This window comes from Hibiscus syriacus, unplaced genomic scaffold, assembly GCF_006381635.1.
Source record: "Hibiscus syriacus cultivar Baekdansim isolate YM2019G1 unplaced genomic scaffold, ASM638163v2 tig00111689_pilon, whole genome shotgun sequence".
NCBI classification, from domain to species: Eukaryota; Viridiplantae; Streptophyta; class Magnoliopsida; order Malvales; family Malvaceae; genus Hibiscus; species Hibiscus syriacus.
The window spans coordinates 485002-499071 of NW_024063154.1; the positions used below are offsets into that span (position 1 = coordinate 485002).

General features: G+C 34.0%; 2 protein-coding genes across 3 annotated transcripts; one reads left to right on the plus strand and one right to left on the minus strand.

Moving 5' to 3' along the window:
* The first annotated feature begins 1954 nt into the window (after positions 1-1954).
* LOC120167493 (26S proteasome regulatory subunit S10B homolog B) lies at positions 1955-5154 on the plus strand. Its single transcript, XM_039176491.1, has 10 exons — positions 1955-2098; positions 2623-2742; positions 2988-3124; positions 3216-3377; positions 3495-3581; positions 3672-3758; positions 3832-3969; positions 4338-4529; positions 4610-4708; positions 4842-5154. The coding sequence occupies exons 1-10, from the start codon at positions 1999-2001 to the stop codon at positions 4914-4916; spliced, it is 1197 nt and encodes a 398-aa protein (XP_039032422.1). The 5' UTR covers positions 1955-1998; the 3' UTR covers positions 4917-5154.
* A 333-nt stretch (positions 5155-5487) lies between these two features.
* On the minus strand, positions 5488-13844 carry LOC120167525. 2 transcript variants are annotated; one of them, XM_039176518.1, is made up of 5 exons: positions 13789-13844; positions 6516-6883; positions 6105-6224; positions 5833-5928; positions 5488-5746 (listed from the first exon to the last, which is right to left on the minus strand). In XM_039176518.1, the coding sequence occupies exons 1-5, from the start codon at positions 13790-13792 to the stop codon at positions 5654-5656; spliced, it is 681 nt and encodes a 226-aa protein (XP_039032449.1). In that variant the 5' UTR covers positions 13793-13844; the 3' UTR covers positions 5488-5653. The 2 variants fall into 2 exon arrangements, with proteins under 2 accessions (XP_039032449.1, XP_039032448.1); XM_039176517.1 differs by lacking the exon at positions 13789-13844 and having other exon boundaries at positions 6516-6942.
* Positions 13845-14070: the final 226 nt, after the last annotated feature.

The following is a 14070-nucleotide window of genomic DNA, read 5'->3' on the forward strand; positions in this document are numbered from 1 at the left end:
TTTAACAATCCGAATGGTTTCCCTATCCTCGTCAGCCTTAGGGATAAAACCATTCTTGTGCAAAGTGCCCAAGGAATCAAATTCTTCTTCAAGTCTGGGATATGTCGAACACCACTCAACGTCCGAACGGAGCCATCGTGCATCTTAATTCTGACATCACCAATACAACAATATTGCAACATCGATCATCACCCAAATAAACCGAACCAGAATTAACCGGCCTGTATGTCGAAAACCATTCCCTATTTGGCGTGATGTGATAAGAACATCCAGAATCAAGAATCCAAGCATCCGTCAATTGTGTCGTTGAAATAGAAGCATATCACCCTCACTGCAATCAGAATTATCATCCTCGACCACGTTCACAGACTTGGATGAGCCATCACGCTTCTCATCAGTCTGCTTTTTCAACTTCGGACAGTCTCGCTTCATATGTCCCGCCTCCTTGCACTTGTAACAGTGAATCGTCTTCTTATCCCTGGATTTGGATCTGGAATTCCGCTTCCCGGACCCTGCCTTCTCTGGCTTCCGTCCACGATCTCGACATTGATAGTCTCTTTCCCATATGTAAGAGTAGTCACCATGTGTTCGTAAGAGGGAGGCAACGAACACAACAGAATCATCGCTCTGTCTTCATCCTCAATTTTCACATCAAGCCGAGCCAGATCAGAATGATTTGATTGAAGACATTCACGTGTTGCGCCAAATCGTGATCGTCCTGATCTTCAGCACCCATACAGCCGCTCTTCAGATACAATTTTGTCGTTAAGGATTTGGACATAAACTGAATTTCCAACTTCCTCCAAATTTCGTCTGGAGACGATAGATGCATGACGTGATACATGACCTCGTCCGCCAAGCATAATCGTATGGTTCACCCCATCTTTATCCAACCCTTGCCATTTCCCTTGAACTACCCGATATCCGACGAATCGCGCGACTTCGAATTTTGCTCCTCTCTGAAAATTGTTGACTAAACGGGTAAAGAAAACAAAAGAACACGAGAATTTTACGAGGTTCGGCAATGTGCTTACGTCCTCGGTGCCTAGGCGGCGCTAGAAGTTTTTATTCAATGATATTTTAGGTCTAGGTTACATCTCTATTTATAATAGAAAACCCTGGTACATAATTACAAAATTAACCCTGTATCGTACCGGGGGGGCTGCGCCCCCGCACCCCCAACCCACATAATTCGTAACCCCACAACGAGACTTTCTTTGTAAGGACAGTTAATGTTCGCTTCGCTCACTCCGCTCCATCTCCTGTCCTCTTTACTGGTATATTTATGAGCCATACCTAACATCTCTTTTTTACCGTCGTCTTCCTTGCCATTGATCACACCGTCGAACCCTGTGGAGTCACAAAAAGGTCGCGTTTTTTCCTTACCGTTATAAGGTTTAAAATGTGATTTGAGGTTCGTCGATGGTAGTTTGTCTGAACTGTCAAATAGAAGTACGATCAGGGTTAGGTTCAATCAATGTCAACTACAACGACAAAAGTTGATGGTCAACATGGGTATAGGGATTAAAATTAAGATTTTTTAAAGTTTTTTTAATATTTGAGAAAATTTTGAATTCTCTTTTAAATTTTATTTTAAATAAAAATTCTCAAAATTACTATAATGTGACATTTGTTACTTAACAAATTTTTTTAACGAAAGTTACTAATTGGGCACCTAAAATGATGACGTTAGAAATGTTACACACCTATTTTAACGAAAAATTCTTTAAGCACCTAAAGTTAACTTTAAGTATAGGTTGGACATTTATTTTTACATTAAACCAAAATTAAAGGCTAAATAGACAAAAGATATAAAATTTGAGGACTAAATTTATTGTTATACCTTTTTGTTTTATAGGCGGCTTTGGAATTCACATTTATACTCGCAGAAGCCCCCAGATCGCACAACTCCTTCCTCAAGCAACCTTGTGAAAGCCCAAACATCAAGTTTTTCGTCAAAATCAAAACCCCTTCGAACTCCGATTCGAGATTGTAACAATGAGCGATGGAGAAGACGCAGTACGACGCCGTAATGCTATCGCGGAGTACCGGAAGAAACTCCTTCAACACAAAGAGTATGAATCTAGGGTTCGAGCAGGTATCCTCCCACTTCTTCTCATAATTCCCTCCATCTAACCCTAATAGGGGTCACTTTTCTCTTTCCCTTGTGCCTCGATTTATTTCCATTCGAATTATTATCTTTTTGTTTGTCCGTTTACGATTTAGGATTTAGGGTTTTGCTTCCTCTCTAGGTTATATCAACACTTTTTTTTTATACAAATATTGCTTCTTTCGAGGTTCAATTCTTTTGTGGAGACAGTTTCAGTAGGTAAAATTTGGCGAAAGACTTTATGATTTGGTTGCGGCAAATAGATAACTATTTCGTTTTTAACTGAAAGTATACTTTTCAATGACTTCGACTTGGGCTGATGATTGTGTTTTGTTTATATTTTGGATGAAATTGAAATTTTGGCTTTCTGAGAAAATTAAACGAAAGAAAAGAATGCTTGGGATCTTTGGTTACGTAAAGGTGTATTAGTTGTTTGAAGATCAAATCTTTATCTTATTAATATGGTGCATGCTTAACATGGTTTTTGACTTGTTTTACTGTTGAATGTTTAGCTAGGGAGAATCTGAGAGCTGCTAAGAAGGAGTTCAACAAAACAGAAGATGATTTGAAATCTCTTCAGAGTGTTGGACAGATCATTGGAGAAGTTCTCAGGCCTCTTGATAATGAACGCTGTAAGTGCTTCTTACCCCGCCTTGCCTCCGATTCTTCCTCTTTTATCTTGGTGTTGGTACATTAGTCCAAGTGGCTAAGGATCTACAATATTTGCATTGGAAACATATCATTTGTTTGTTTTTATTTATAAAATTGCACAATCTGGCATCTGAGTAGTTGCATTTGAAATTTAGGTTGTTTGTTGATTCATTTTTCTCTAGGATCGACTTTAATTACAAAATTGGATGTTTATATGAAATTTCAGTGATTGTTAAAGCAAGCAGTGGCCCTCGTTATGTGGTTGGTTGCCGAAGCAAAGTTGATAAGGAGAAACTAACTTCAGGAACTCGAGTTGTCCTTGATATGACAACACTTACAATAATGCGAGCCCTTCCTCGTGAGGTAAGTATTAGCATCCTAATTAGTTCAGCTGTATATAAATGCAAGCTTTCTTTGCAGATATCTGAAACCATGGTACATCTTTGGTTGATAGGTTGATCCAGTTGTTTACAATATGTTGCATGAAGACCCTGGTAATGTTAGCTACTCAGCGGTTGGTGGTTTATCTGATCAAATTCGAGAGCTTAGGGAATCTATCGAGCTCCCTCTAATGAATCCTGAACTTTTCCTTAGAGTTGGAATTAAACCTCCCAAGGTGATTATTGCTTCCTGAATTTCAATGGGTTTGCTTGTGTATGATGGAAGGGGAAGCATGCTGTGATGGAGTGTTATATGGTTGAAAATCATCTGAAATGGCCTGTTTTCTTTGCAGGGTGTCCTCCTCTATGGTCCTCCTGGTACGGGTAAGACATTGCTTGCCAGAGCAATAGCAAGTAATATCGATGCTAACTTCTTGAAGGTTGGTGTTTTTGTACCTACGACTTACCTTGTGGTTTTCTCATCCTGTCCTTAACTGATTGCATTTTACCTTTTTTCCATCTGAATCCAGGTTGTTTCAAGTGCAATAATTGACAAGTACATAGGAGAAAGTGCAAGGCTGATACGAGAAATGTTTGGATATGCACGTGATCATCAAGTGAGAGCCTAGAGTTATGAATGGTTCTTTTTATCTGTTGCTGCCATTCTTATGTTTGTTTCATTTTGTTCAGCCTTGCATCATCTTTATGGATGAGATTGATGCCATTGGTGGGCGCCGTTTCAGTGAGGGAACAAGTGCTGACCGAGAAATACAGAGAACATTGATGGAGTTACTTAATCAGCTTGATGGATTTGATTCGCTTGGGAAGGTACACGGTTTGGTCATAAACATAGTTCAAGATTGTGATCTAAAGCATATATTTTACATGCCTTAGTTTCTAATCTATATATTTTTTATGGTTCTAGAACATCAAGTGGGTAAAGAGTGGCATATTCTGGTAGCTTGTTTTTGTAAAGTTTTTAAGTGCCTTTGATTACTGTTTTCTCTCTTTTATGGTCCTTGGAAAATAGGCCTACCCGTTAATGTCATAAGTGTGTGGCTGGTGATATTTTTATTTTTTTATTTAATTCATTTATGGACTGGAGCTCAAATTTCTCTTTTTTTATCCTTCATTGCTGCTCAGTATTTGTTCTTATGTTCCCAAAACCATTGTCAACTTAAAATTGTTTCATTTAGGTTAAAATGATCATGGCTACAAACCGACCTGATGTTCTAGATCCTGCCCTTCTGCGTCCTGGTCGGCTAGACCGAAAGATTGAGATTCCATTGCCAAATGAGCAATCAAGAATGGAGATCCTCAAGATTCATGCTGCTGGCATTGCCAAGCATGGTGAAATTGACTATGAGGCTGTTGTTAAACTTGCTGAGGTTGGTCAACGGTGTGGCTTGTTTCTCTTTCATTGATGTAATCCTCCTCACTAATGTAGCTTTTGTCTCCATTGCTTCAGGGCTTCAATGGTGCTGATCTGCGAAATGTTTGCACGGAGGCTGGAATGTCAGCAATCCGTGCGGAACGTGATTATGTCATCCATGAAGATTTCATGAAGGTATATATAACCGTGAAATTTGAAAGAATGTCATTTCATTTGGGTTATGTGCACTAGAACTTTCTGGAACGGGTAATTTCCCAATTTCATTTGGCTAATGATGTGCGTGCTTCAATGTGGTTAAATTGTGCAGGCAGTAAGAAAATTGAACGAAGCCAAGAAACTGGAATCAAGTGCACATTACAGTGCTGATTTTGGGAAAGAGTAGAGCTTCTGTGCTTGTTGAAGCCATCATGGAGTACCGGGCAGTGCATATTTATATATTCTATGCCCACCTCAAGTTAAATGTTGGCCTTGTGTATCGAACATATTATGAATGTAGTGCACTGCCTTCATGTGCGCTTGATGTAGGCATAATTACAGTACCCGGGAGACGTGTGATGGAGGCTTTTGCATGTCGTAGGGAATTGACTTATTTTACCCGGGAATTATGGAATATTTATTGAGCTTTGGTTTGGGTTCTTAAATATTTTAAATTGAAATTTCCAACCACCACCAGTATCCTCTTTATATCGATATTATTGTCCCTGGTTGGCAGTTGTGACTTTCTACTTGGAAACCTGCAGGTCCTATCTGAAGTGAAAAGCTTATATCATCTGCACAAACGTTTTCCGTTTGCCATCCGTAGATGGTCTGTCGACTACCCTATTAGATATGCTTTCCTGGAATAGGTGGAGTTTGCCTATTAACTCTTACTCCATGTTTTCTGGTTTTAAATCTGGCTGAAATAATAGAACAATGAGCGGATGAATCTATGTTTTTCTCAAGTAAAAATCATCTTTACTGTAACCGTAATCTTTATTAGTTATAAAAGCCAAATCTTTCAATAAATCCTGCATGTTTATGCAGGATGCTTTAACACGTGAAGATGATAATGCATCCAAGTATAGTATTTAACACTGGCTTAGTCCAATTTTCCAATTTGCAGAGAAGTAGAATCAGGGCTCACTTTCTTGTTTTAGTAAGCTTGTATTTCACCATCTTTACAATCTTGTAGAACCAGAAAGTACTCACTAACTGCAATCCTACGGCCGTTGCCTGAGTAACCAAACGTATATTGAATTATTAATTGATGATTGATTTATAGGAAGAACAAGGTAATTAGTCGCAAGTAATACGAATACCTTGATAAGTATAGGATTATTAGCCGATAGTGTGAGGAATGTGAGATAGGGTCCACCCACCATCCTTGCCACCGAAAATATTACAGCGAATATGATCTGTTCAAAAACCAAACTACCATTCATCTTCAACATCACTACACTAAATAACTCAACGTTATTTGAAAACCTCACAGATAACATAATCAAAAGTTAATGATTAACAAATTGCCGGACTTATGTTAGGTGCAAGTACCAAAAAAACTTGAAAAGCATTTAAGAGTTTGGAAACTAACATCTGCTGCTAAATTGAGGCCAGTGTCTCTGTAACCGAGTTCTTTAAATAGCTCCCTGGCGTGGAGGAGAGGACTTGAGATTTCCGTTATGAATAATGCCGCAACTTGTTCTGATCCACACTGCAAAATATATAACTAGTTGGGTTTACCGGATAATCTAATAGCGGAGAAACCATGCATGGCCTAACCGGCACAGATTAATCCTCTAATGGAGTAATGCTTAGAAACTTGAGACTTTGATTTTCGTCAAATAAACTTCGGAAATAAGAAGAGGAAGAAGAAAAAAAAGGTTATATCTTGTAATATCTTTCACAAAATTGGGTTTTGATGTGTAAACACTCGTAAAACTATGCCGAAAGAAAATGCTCATAACCAAAAAGTGAAAACCAAAAATAAATGAAAGACGAAGACCTTTCGAAAGGCAAGGCCAGCCCCAAGACCAACGATGCCGACCAAGTGATGAACAGCGTTGTCAAAACTGAATCGGTGGTCAAAGAGGCAGCATATCAAGTCATATATAAAATAAGCCACTGTAACACCCAAAGCTTGTCTCTGCTTAGGAGAAGACGTGGAAGCCAAAGGACAAACTGGGCAGCTCCAATCTTCAACAGAGAGCGAGGCTAAAGTTACAGCCAAAATAGCATGAATTGTAGAAACGATGCGGTTGCAGAACTCAAAGGAGCGTTTGGAGAAGATTTTTCCGATTAAGAGAAAAACTGTGGTCCATGAGATTACTCCCAACACAATCAAATTCACGTCGTCGTATTCCTCCCCCATGAATTTCTTAAAAAACATACTCAAAGCTGAATAATAAGGCAAAAAAAAAAGGGTTTTGGGAGATGCAAAACGAACTGTGTAAATCCCTCCTGTTTGAGTTATAACTTTACAGGGGAAAGGAAACAATGGCGTGTGCGTTTGTATTTTCAACTCTAATGCAGTTGTGGAATAAAAGAGTTGCTAGAGCCTAGTGCATGCAGCTGGCCACACATAATGGCAAGCGGTCCACAATTAATGAGTTTTTACATGTTCAAAAATTATTCAATCAATACTATTCAAAAAAAAAAAAAAACTGGTTCAATCACTTCATCATTTATTTGCTTAATTTAAAGATTAATATTTTAATTTATCCTTTATTTGCAACAAATTTTTAGAATTTGTTTAATTATAATTAAAAAATATAAAAAAAAATCCTAATTTGTTTATTGAAATTATAAAAACACTTTGAAATTATCATTTTATAGTTTTTTAAATAATAAAACTATAAAAAATAAACAATCTAAAATTTTAATCTAATATAAAGATATTTATTTTTCCATATTTTATTCTCAAATTATTTAGAACCATGCATATGAAGTTATAATGTTAATATATGGGAAAATGAACAAAACTGTGTATGCTTCCATTATTTTTTTTGTGAATTTATTTGATATTCTATTTTGTTGGGGTTTCTAAAAGAATAAAAGGATTTTTATCAATTATTTATGAAATACTCTTTTAAGAAAATTGTTTTTTTTTTGCTAATGTTGATAAGTTACGCTTTAATGTATAATATTATATTTATCTATATTATATATTAATAATTTGACTGAGTTAATATTATTGATTAGTCAAGTCTCAAATGAATTAATAATTACTATAAAATATCTTTATTGTAAATTATATATTATAACTATATTTTATATAATCATATATTTATATAATATTTAAAATGGTAAACTACTAAAAATTACTCTCAAGGATCCTTAAAAACTACACTTAAAATTTATTTATCTTATATATTCTTTATCAATCTACTTATATTACTTTTTATCAAACTTTTATAAATATTAATTATAAAATATTTTTTACATGCATAATAAAATATAATTTATCTAATGATCGTTGACAATGACTATCTATACATTTGTGAAACAAATCACATTGAAAGTATCTTGTTAATAATCTTTCAACATTATTAATGAAATTAATCGCGGATCTATGCTTACGTATAGTAGGGGATGTGTTTGTCCTTAAATTTAAGTTTTCTTCGTTAATTATATATTTTACTAATAGATTTTACTCTGAAATTTTATTTGTATCCATTTCATATATATATATATATATATATATATATACTTACCTCAAAATTATTTTTAAATCCGACACTAATAGAATTGTCTATGTAATTTTAATTTTTTCTTTACCAAAAAGGTTTCACTATTAACAAATAAAAAAAATGAGAAACAGAGGAAAACCTTATTAGATTGAATTGATTTGTGATAATTAATGACTTTCTCATTCTTTTAAAATTTTAGATTTTTTCCAAAATTATAACTTAAAATATTTTATAATTTGAAAAAAATTTATGAGATTTAAATTAAAAAAAACTTTTTCTATATATTGAATTATCGTTATTTTTTTAAAATATCAAACTAATTTAGCTGAAATTATGAGATCAAATGTGATATTTACCTTAAATGTAACATGTCACAACATTATTTTCTGAATGGGTTAACGATATTAATGGATGAATGCTCAAACTATAATTTTTTATTACTTTAGTGATCGTTTTATAAGTTTTAAAGTTCAATGACAAATAAAAAAATACCCCATTATTAAGTGGCTATATGTGTAGTTTATCCACATAATATTTAGAATTAAAATTTGAATTATTATGGGGATGTAGCTGCTCAAATTTCAAAGTAAAAATTCGTGTTTTGACATGGAGTCAATAAAAATTCTTTAGTAAACTCTTTTATAATATTGACGAGTTAAGAATTTATTTAAATCGGATTAACAAAGGAATTGATTTAAATCGGATTAAAAAAGGTTTTTTTAATTAGAATAATGATTTACCGAATTTAAAATATAATTTACATGGATTGCGCATCAAGTGATCTCAAATTGTTTGGATGTGAGGGGTTTTAGGAACAAAGATTTGAACATTCCCTTGTCCGTTGTCATTCTCTTCACCTTTTCTTCTTCTCCCTATATATATTTTTCTCAATTCCCAAAGGTTGAAACTTTGAGTTAAAGGAGTAAACTTTTTTAAGTTCTTTCCTTCAGCCATGTAACACCCCAACCCGTAGTCGACCCGGATACGAGTTCGAAATATCACATTGATTTTTTGAAACACTTTTCTTATAAAATTACAAACATTTGAACTTATATTAAGAAAATACGATTCTATACGATTAAATTGTGTATGTTATAAAATTTTAAGGCAAAAACGTATTTATGAACAGTAAAATACTGTATGAACAGTACCAAATGTTAAAATTTTCTGAAATGCTTGAGGGATACCGATACCCTGCTACAGGGTACCGATACCCTGCTACAGTACCTCGGCAAAATATGTATAAAACTCATAAAATTTAAAACATTCATCATTATACATTTACCATTTACATATATACGTTTAAAACATTCCAAAACTTTATCAGAGCGTATTCAATACAAATCTTTTTTATTACATGCCAACTAAATTCTATCTAACAAAATACATGTAATTCAATCTATATTTCTGATATGATCTTCGGTAAGGAGAACTGAACTATCTTATTCCTCTTTACTTCTCTTTTCGCTTTCCAAACCTACGTGTCAAACAATCACGCGCTAAGTCGATGACTTAGTGAGGCATATAAACATATAATAAAACCATAAAACATTTCATATAATTAAATATATTCATATACCTAACTCATCATTTCCATCCTTACCTCATTCCATTATCATTCATATCTCTTAGTCATTTTTAATTAAACAATACACACACAACAACATATATTCTGTCATGCAACAATTATCCACTTGCACATATATTATTATTCACATTCTTATTTCTGTACATCATATAACACACATATCATCCTATAATCTTTGTAATCCATTTTTCATAACATATCACACATACACATATCACATACAATATATTTATATTATTGTTTTATTAGCCCATGTATACTTTTGAGAACTTAAGGTATGTGAGTACATTGAGGTTGTGCACTATTGCTGTCACCACAGCTCGTATAAGTCTCACTGAGTGGCATATGAAATTGTCCCGAAGAACCTATCCAGAGGTCATAAAGAACCTCGTCAATTGTCCATAGGTCCCGAAGAACCTAGGTAAAACTGTCCATATGTTCCTTAAACATAGGTAATCATGTCCATATGTCCCGAAAGACATAGGTAAACCCTCGACTCTTGGCATGCCAACTATACCACTAGCTCTCATATCAATAACATGGGTATTATCATTTATGACAGTTCACATATTCACATCACTTATTCATATCATTTCTCTTATAAACACATATCTCTTATTTTCTGTCACGTATTACATGTACATGTAATCATTGATCTTATATCATATGACTTTCTCGTATATTCTCATATCTCATTATCAAGTATTCATTTCATTCTCTATGTCCTCATCACATAGCTTATTTCACATTCATATGTCACATAAATCATATCGTATAACATGTATCACATATATCTTGTCACTTATGATCATACAACTTATCATCACACATACATGCATTCACATAGATCACATATACATAGCATATATCATATTTTCATGTATTCATGCACACATAAGAATCACATAATATTTTAGAAGTTACTTCTTACCATAGTAACTCCATCACTGGCTCATCGCAAGCCAATGTTCGTTCAATAACATAGGTACAAATTAATTTGCACTCACCTTAGCCTTGTTTGCTTTGATTCGATCATAATTCTTTGATTGTTCCGGAACTTGTTCACATTCAATGTCTACATAACCATACATTTTAAGGCAATTATCATATATATACACCTTGTAATTTGATACTAATAGCCTAAACGAATTTAATATACTCATATTCACTTTTTCCTTTAGGGGGTATCAGTACCTCCCCTTAGGGTATCAGTACCCTTATAGAAATCTGTAAATTTTACCCAGAAATCACTGTTCATGCACGAAAATTCACTATTTCAACTTCAATTCTTCATGTTTCATTCCCATTCATATTTTTAACTCAAATATACATACTTAAACCAATTTCTACTCATTTATCACATCTCAAACCTCAAAATCCTATTCTCCATATACAAATCAATAATCATACCAAATTTTCAATATACTCTAAATTCAATTCTATCACTTCATATCTCTTAATTAAATTGATGACAAGTCAAATTTAGTTTCAAATTCAACTTATCAACTCTTTTCCATAAATTCTCTTAAAAACTCATTTTCTTTAATCTTTCACAACTTCTTAATCTTTTGATTTTAAGACAAATTAAGCTTTCCTTAAGCTTAATTATCATCTAATGATCAAAACCCAACCATAAAATCAACAATTAATCAGTTAACAAAGAAACTCACCTTTGCCTTTGGGGGTTCACAGTGAAGAAGAAGAAGATAACTCTTCCCCCACGTGATTCAGTCATATAAGGGGAGAAAAATATCTTTCTTGTTAAATGACCATTTTGCCCTTTAATTCCTTGGATAATTACTAACAACTTTTAGGAAATATTCTCAAATAAATCATTGAACTATTCAACATTTCCACTTTAATCAACAAATTCAAAAATTTTACAATTTAGTCACTAACCTGTAGTTTGGGATGTTACAAACCATATATTCCAATGTAACTTTTCTTTTTAATATTTATAAGCTAAAATATATACTCAAGTCATATTTTAAGCGTCAAAATGAACAAAAACAAAATTAGAGTATAAAATGGGAAAACAAATTTATTTGAAGAGTTAAGTTATTTAAAAGTTAACATTTAATTGCTGTGATAATTTTAATTTACATTTTCAAATTGCTCATATAAAAATTTCATTATCTGTTAGAAAATACTTAAAATCCATGAAATACCTTTTCCTTTACGAGATCAATATAGATTTGTGTATTCATCATAGATTTTATTCAGGCATTATTTTGGTTCATGTATGGCTTTTATTCTTTCTTGTTTCATTTATTGTAGCAGACATTAATTGAACATAAATTAGTCTGTCTCACTTTTTTAGTTATAACACTTTTATTAATGATTTTTGTGTGTGATATTACAAATTATTTATATCCCTTATTTATTATATATGCATTTTTTGCACTTTAAGTTTCGCTCTAACATTTATGGAGCTTTAAAGCTGGGTGTTAACTTCTGCTTTATTGCTTTATTGCCCTAGTCCAATATTTTCCCAGTTTCCAGCTTTATTACCTTCTTTTGGTAAGCTTGTATTTCGCCATCTTTACAATCTTGTAGACGGGACCAGTCATGACATTTTAAGGACCCTACGCGGGCTTTACGCAATCGATCGGATCATATAGATATCCCTTCAACACAACATAGGTCGTCGAAAGGATCTCGGAGGTGATGACAAGCATATAAGTGGGGGTTCACACTTAGTTTCCTTCCAATCATTAAAATGGGCCTATTATATCACCATATTTTCGAGTTTTTTAATAAAAAAATGATGTTTAAAAATATTTTTTTAATTATTGGGACTCATTAAATTATCATATTTTTGAGTGTTTGAAATAAAAAATACTTTTAAAAATATTTTTTAATTATTAAATTTAACAATATTTTTAAAAATGGGCCTCTTCAAACTTGGGGCCCTAGGCGGTCGCACCCCTGGCCTATGCCCAGGGCCGGCCCTGCTTGTAGAACCAGAAAGCACTCACTAGTTGCAATCCTAGGGCCATCATTAATTTATTGATGATTGAATCAGGAAGAAGAGGGTAATTAGTCACAAGTAATACCTTGAGCAATACAGGATTATTAGCTGATAGAACGAGGAAAGTGAGATAGGGTCCACCCACCATCCTTGCTACCGAGGATATTACACCGAATGCGATCTGTTCAAAAGCCGCACTACATAATTTAATGCTATTAAAAACCTTAATGACTAATAAATTGCTGACATAACCAAGGACGGATGTAAGAGTTTATGTTAGATAGAGGAGAAAACTAATTTATGAATAAAAAATTAAACTATATGAAATTTTAAAATTTGTAGAAGGACGGTTGCCCTAGATCCCCTTAGGCATCGGTTTAGATGCAAAAGGCTAGAAAATGATTAAGAGATTGGAAACCAACATCTGCTACTAAATTGAGGTCGGTGTCTCAAGCACCCTGGCGTGGAGGAAAGGACTTGAGATCTCTGTTATGAACAGTGCCGCAACTTGTTCTGATACACACTGCATAATACCAACGATGACAAAAGAAATCCCCAGAAAAGTTTTTTTATGAAGTTGAAAACCTTTTGGAAGGCAAAGCCAGCCGCAATACCAACGATGCAGACCAAGTGATGAAATGTGTTGTCAAAACTGAACTGATGGTCAAAGTGGGAGCATATCATGTCATACATAAGATACGCTTGGGTCACGGCCAAAGTTTGCTTCTGCTCCAAACAAAGTTCACAGTATAAATGGAAATAAGCAGATAAATGATTCAAAATGATAAATATGATTATATGAACAAGTTGGCACATTCCTGCTGGAGAGAATCCAGAGGGCAAAGCGGGCAGGTCCAATGTTGAACAGAGAGGGAGGCTAAAACCACAGCCAAAATAGCATGGATGGTAGAAACAACGCGGTTGCAGAACCCAAAGGAGCGTTTCGAGAATATTTTTCTGATAAATAGAAACAGAGTGGTCCATGAGATTATTCCCAACACAACCAGATTCACGACATCGGATTCCTCCCCCATGATCAGTTTCTTCCAAACTCAAACCTAACCCAACAAAAGCTGAATAATGAGCCTAAAACAGCTTTCGGGAGTAAATAAAGAGCACAACTCTCCCCAAGGTGAGTTGTTGTAACTTCTAATCTAATTACTAATGGAAGCAGAAAGAAACTTTATTACATGAACACAACAAATATGATCCATCCTTCTCTCCTTCATTTACTGTATATATCTTCGTTGTTTAGGCATTTAAAACATATCACATTCATATTCTCTTTACTTACTAATATAAATGATGCATA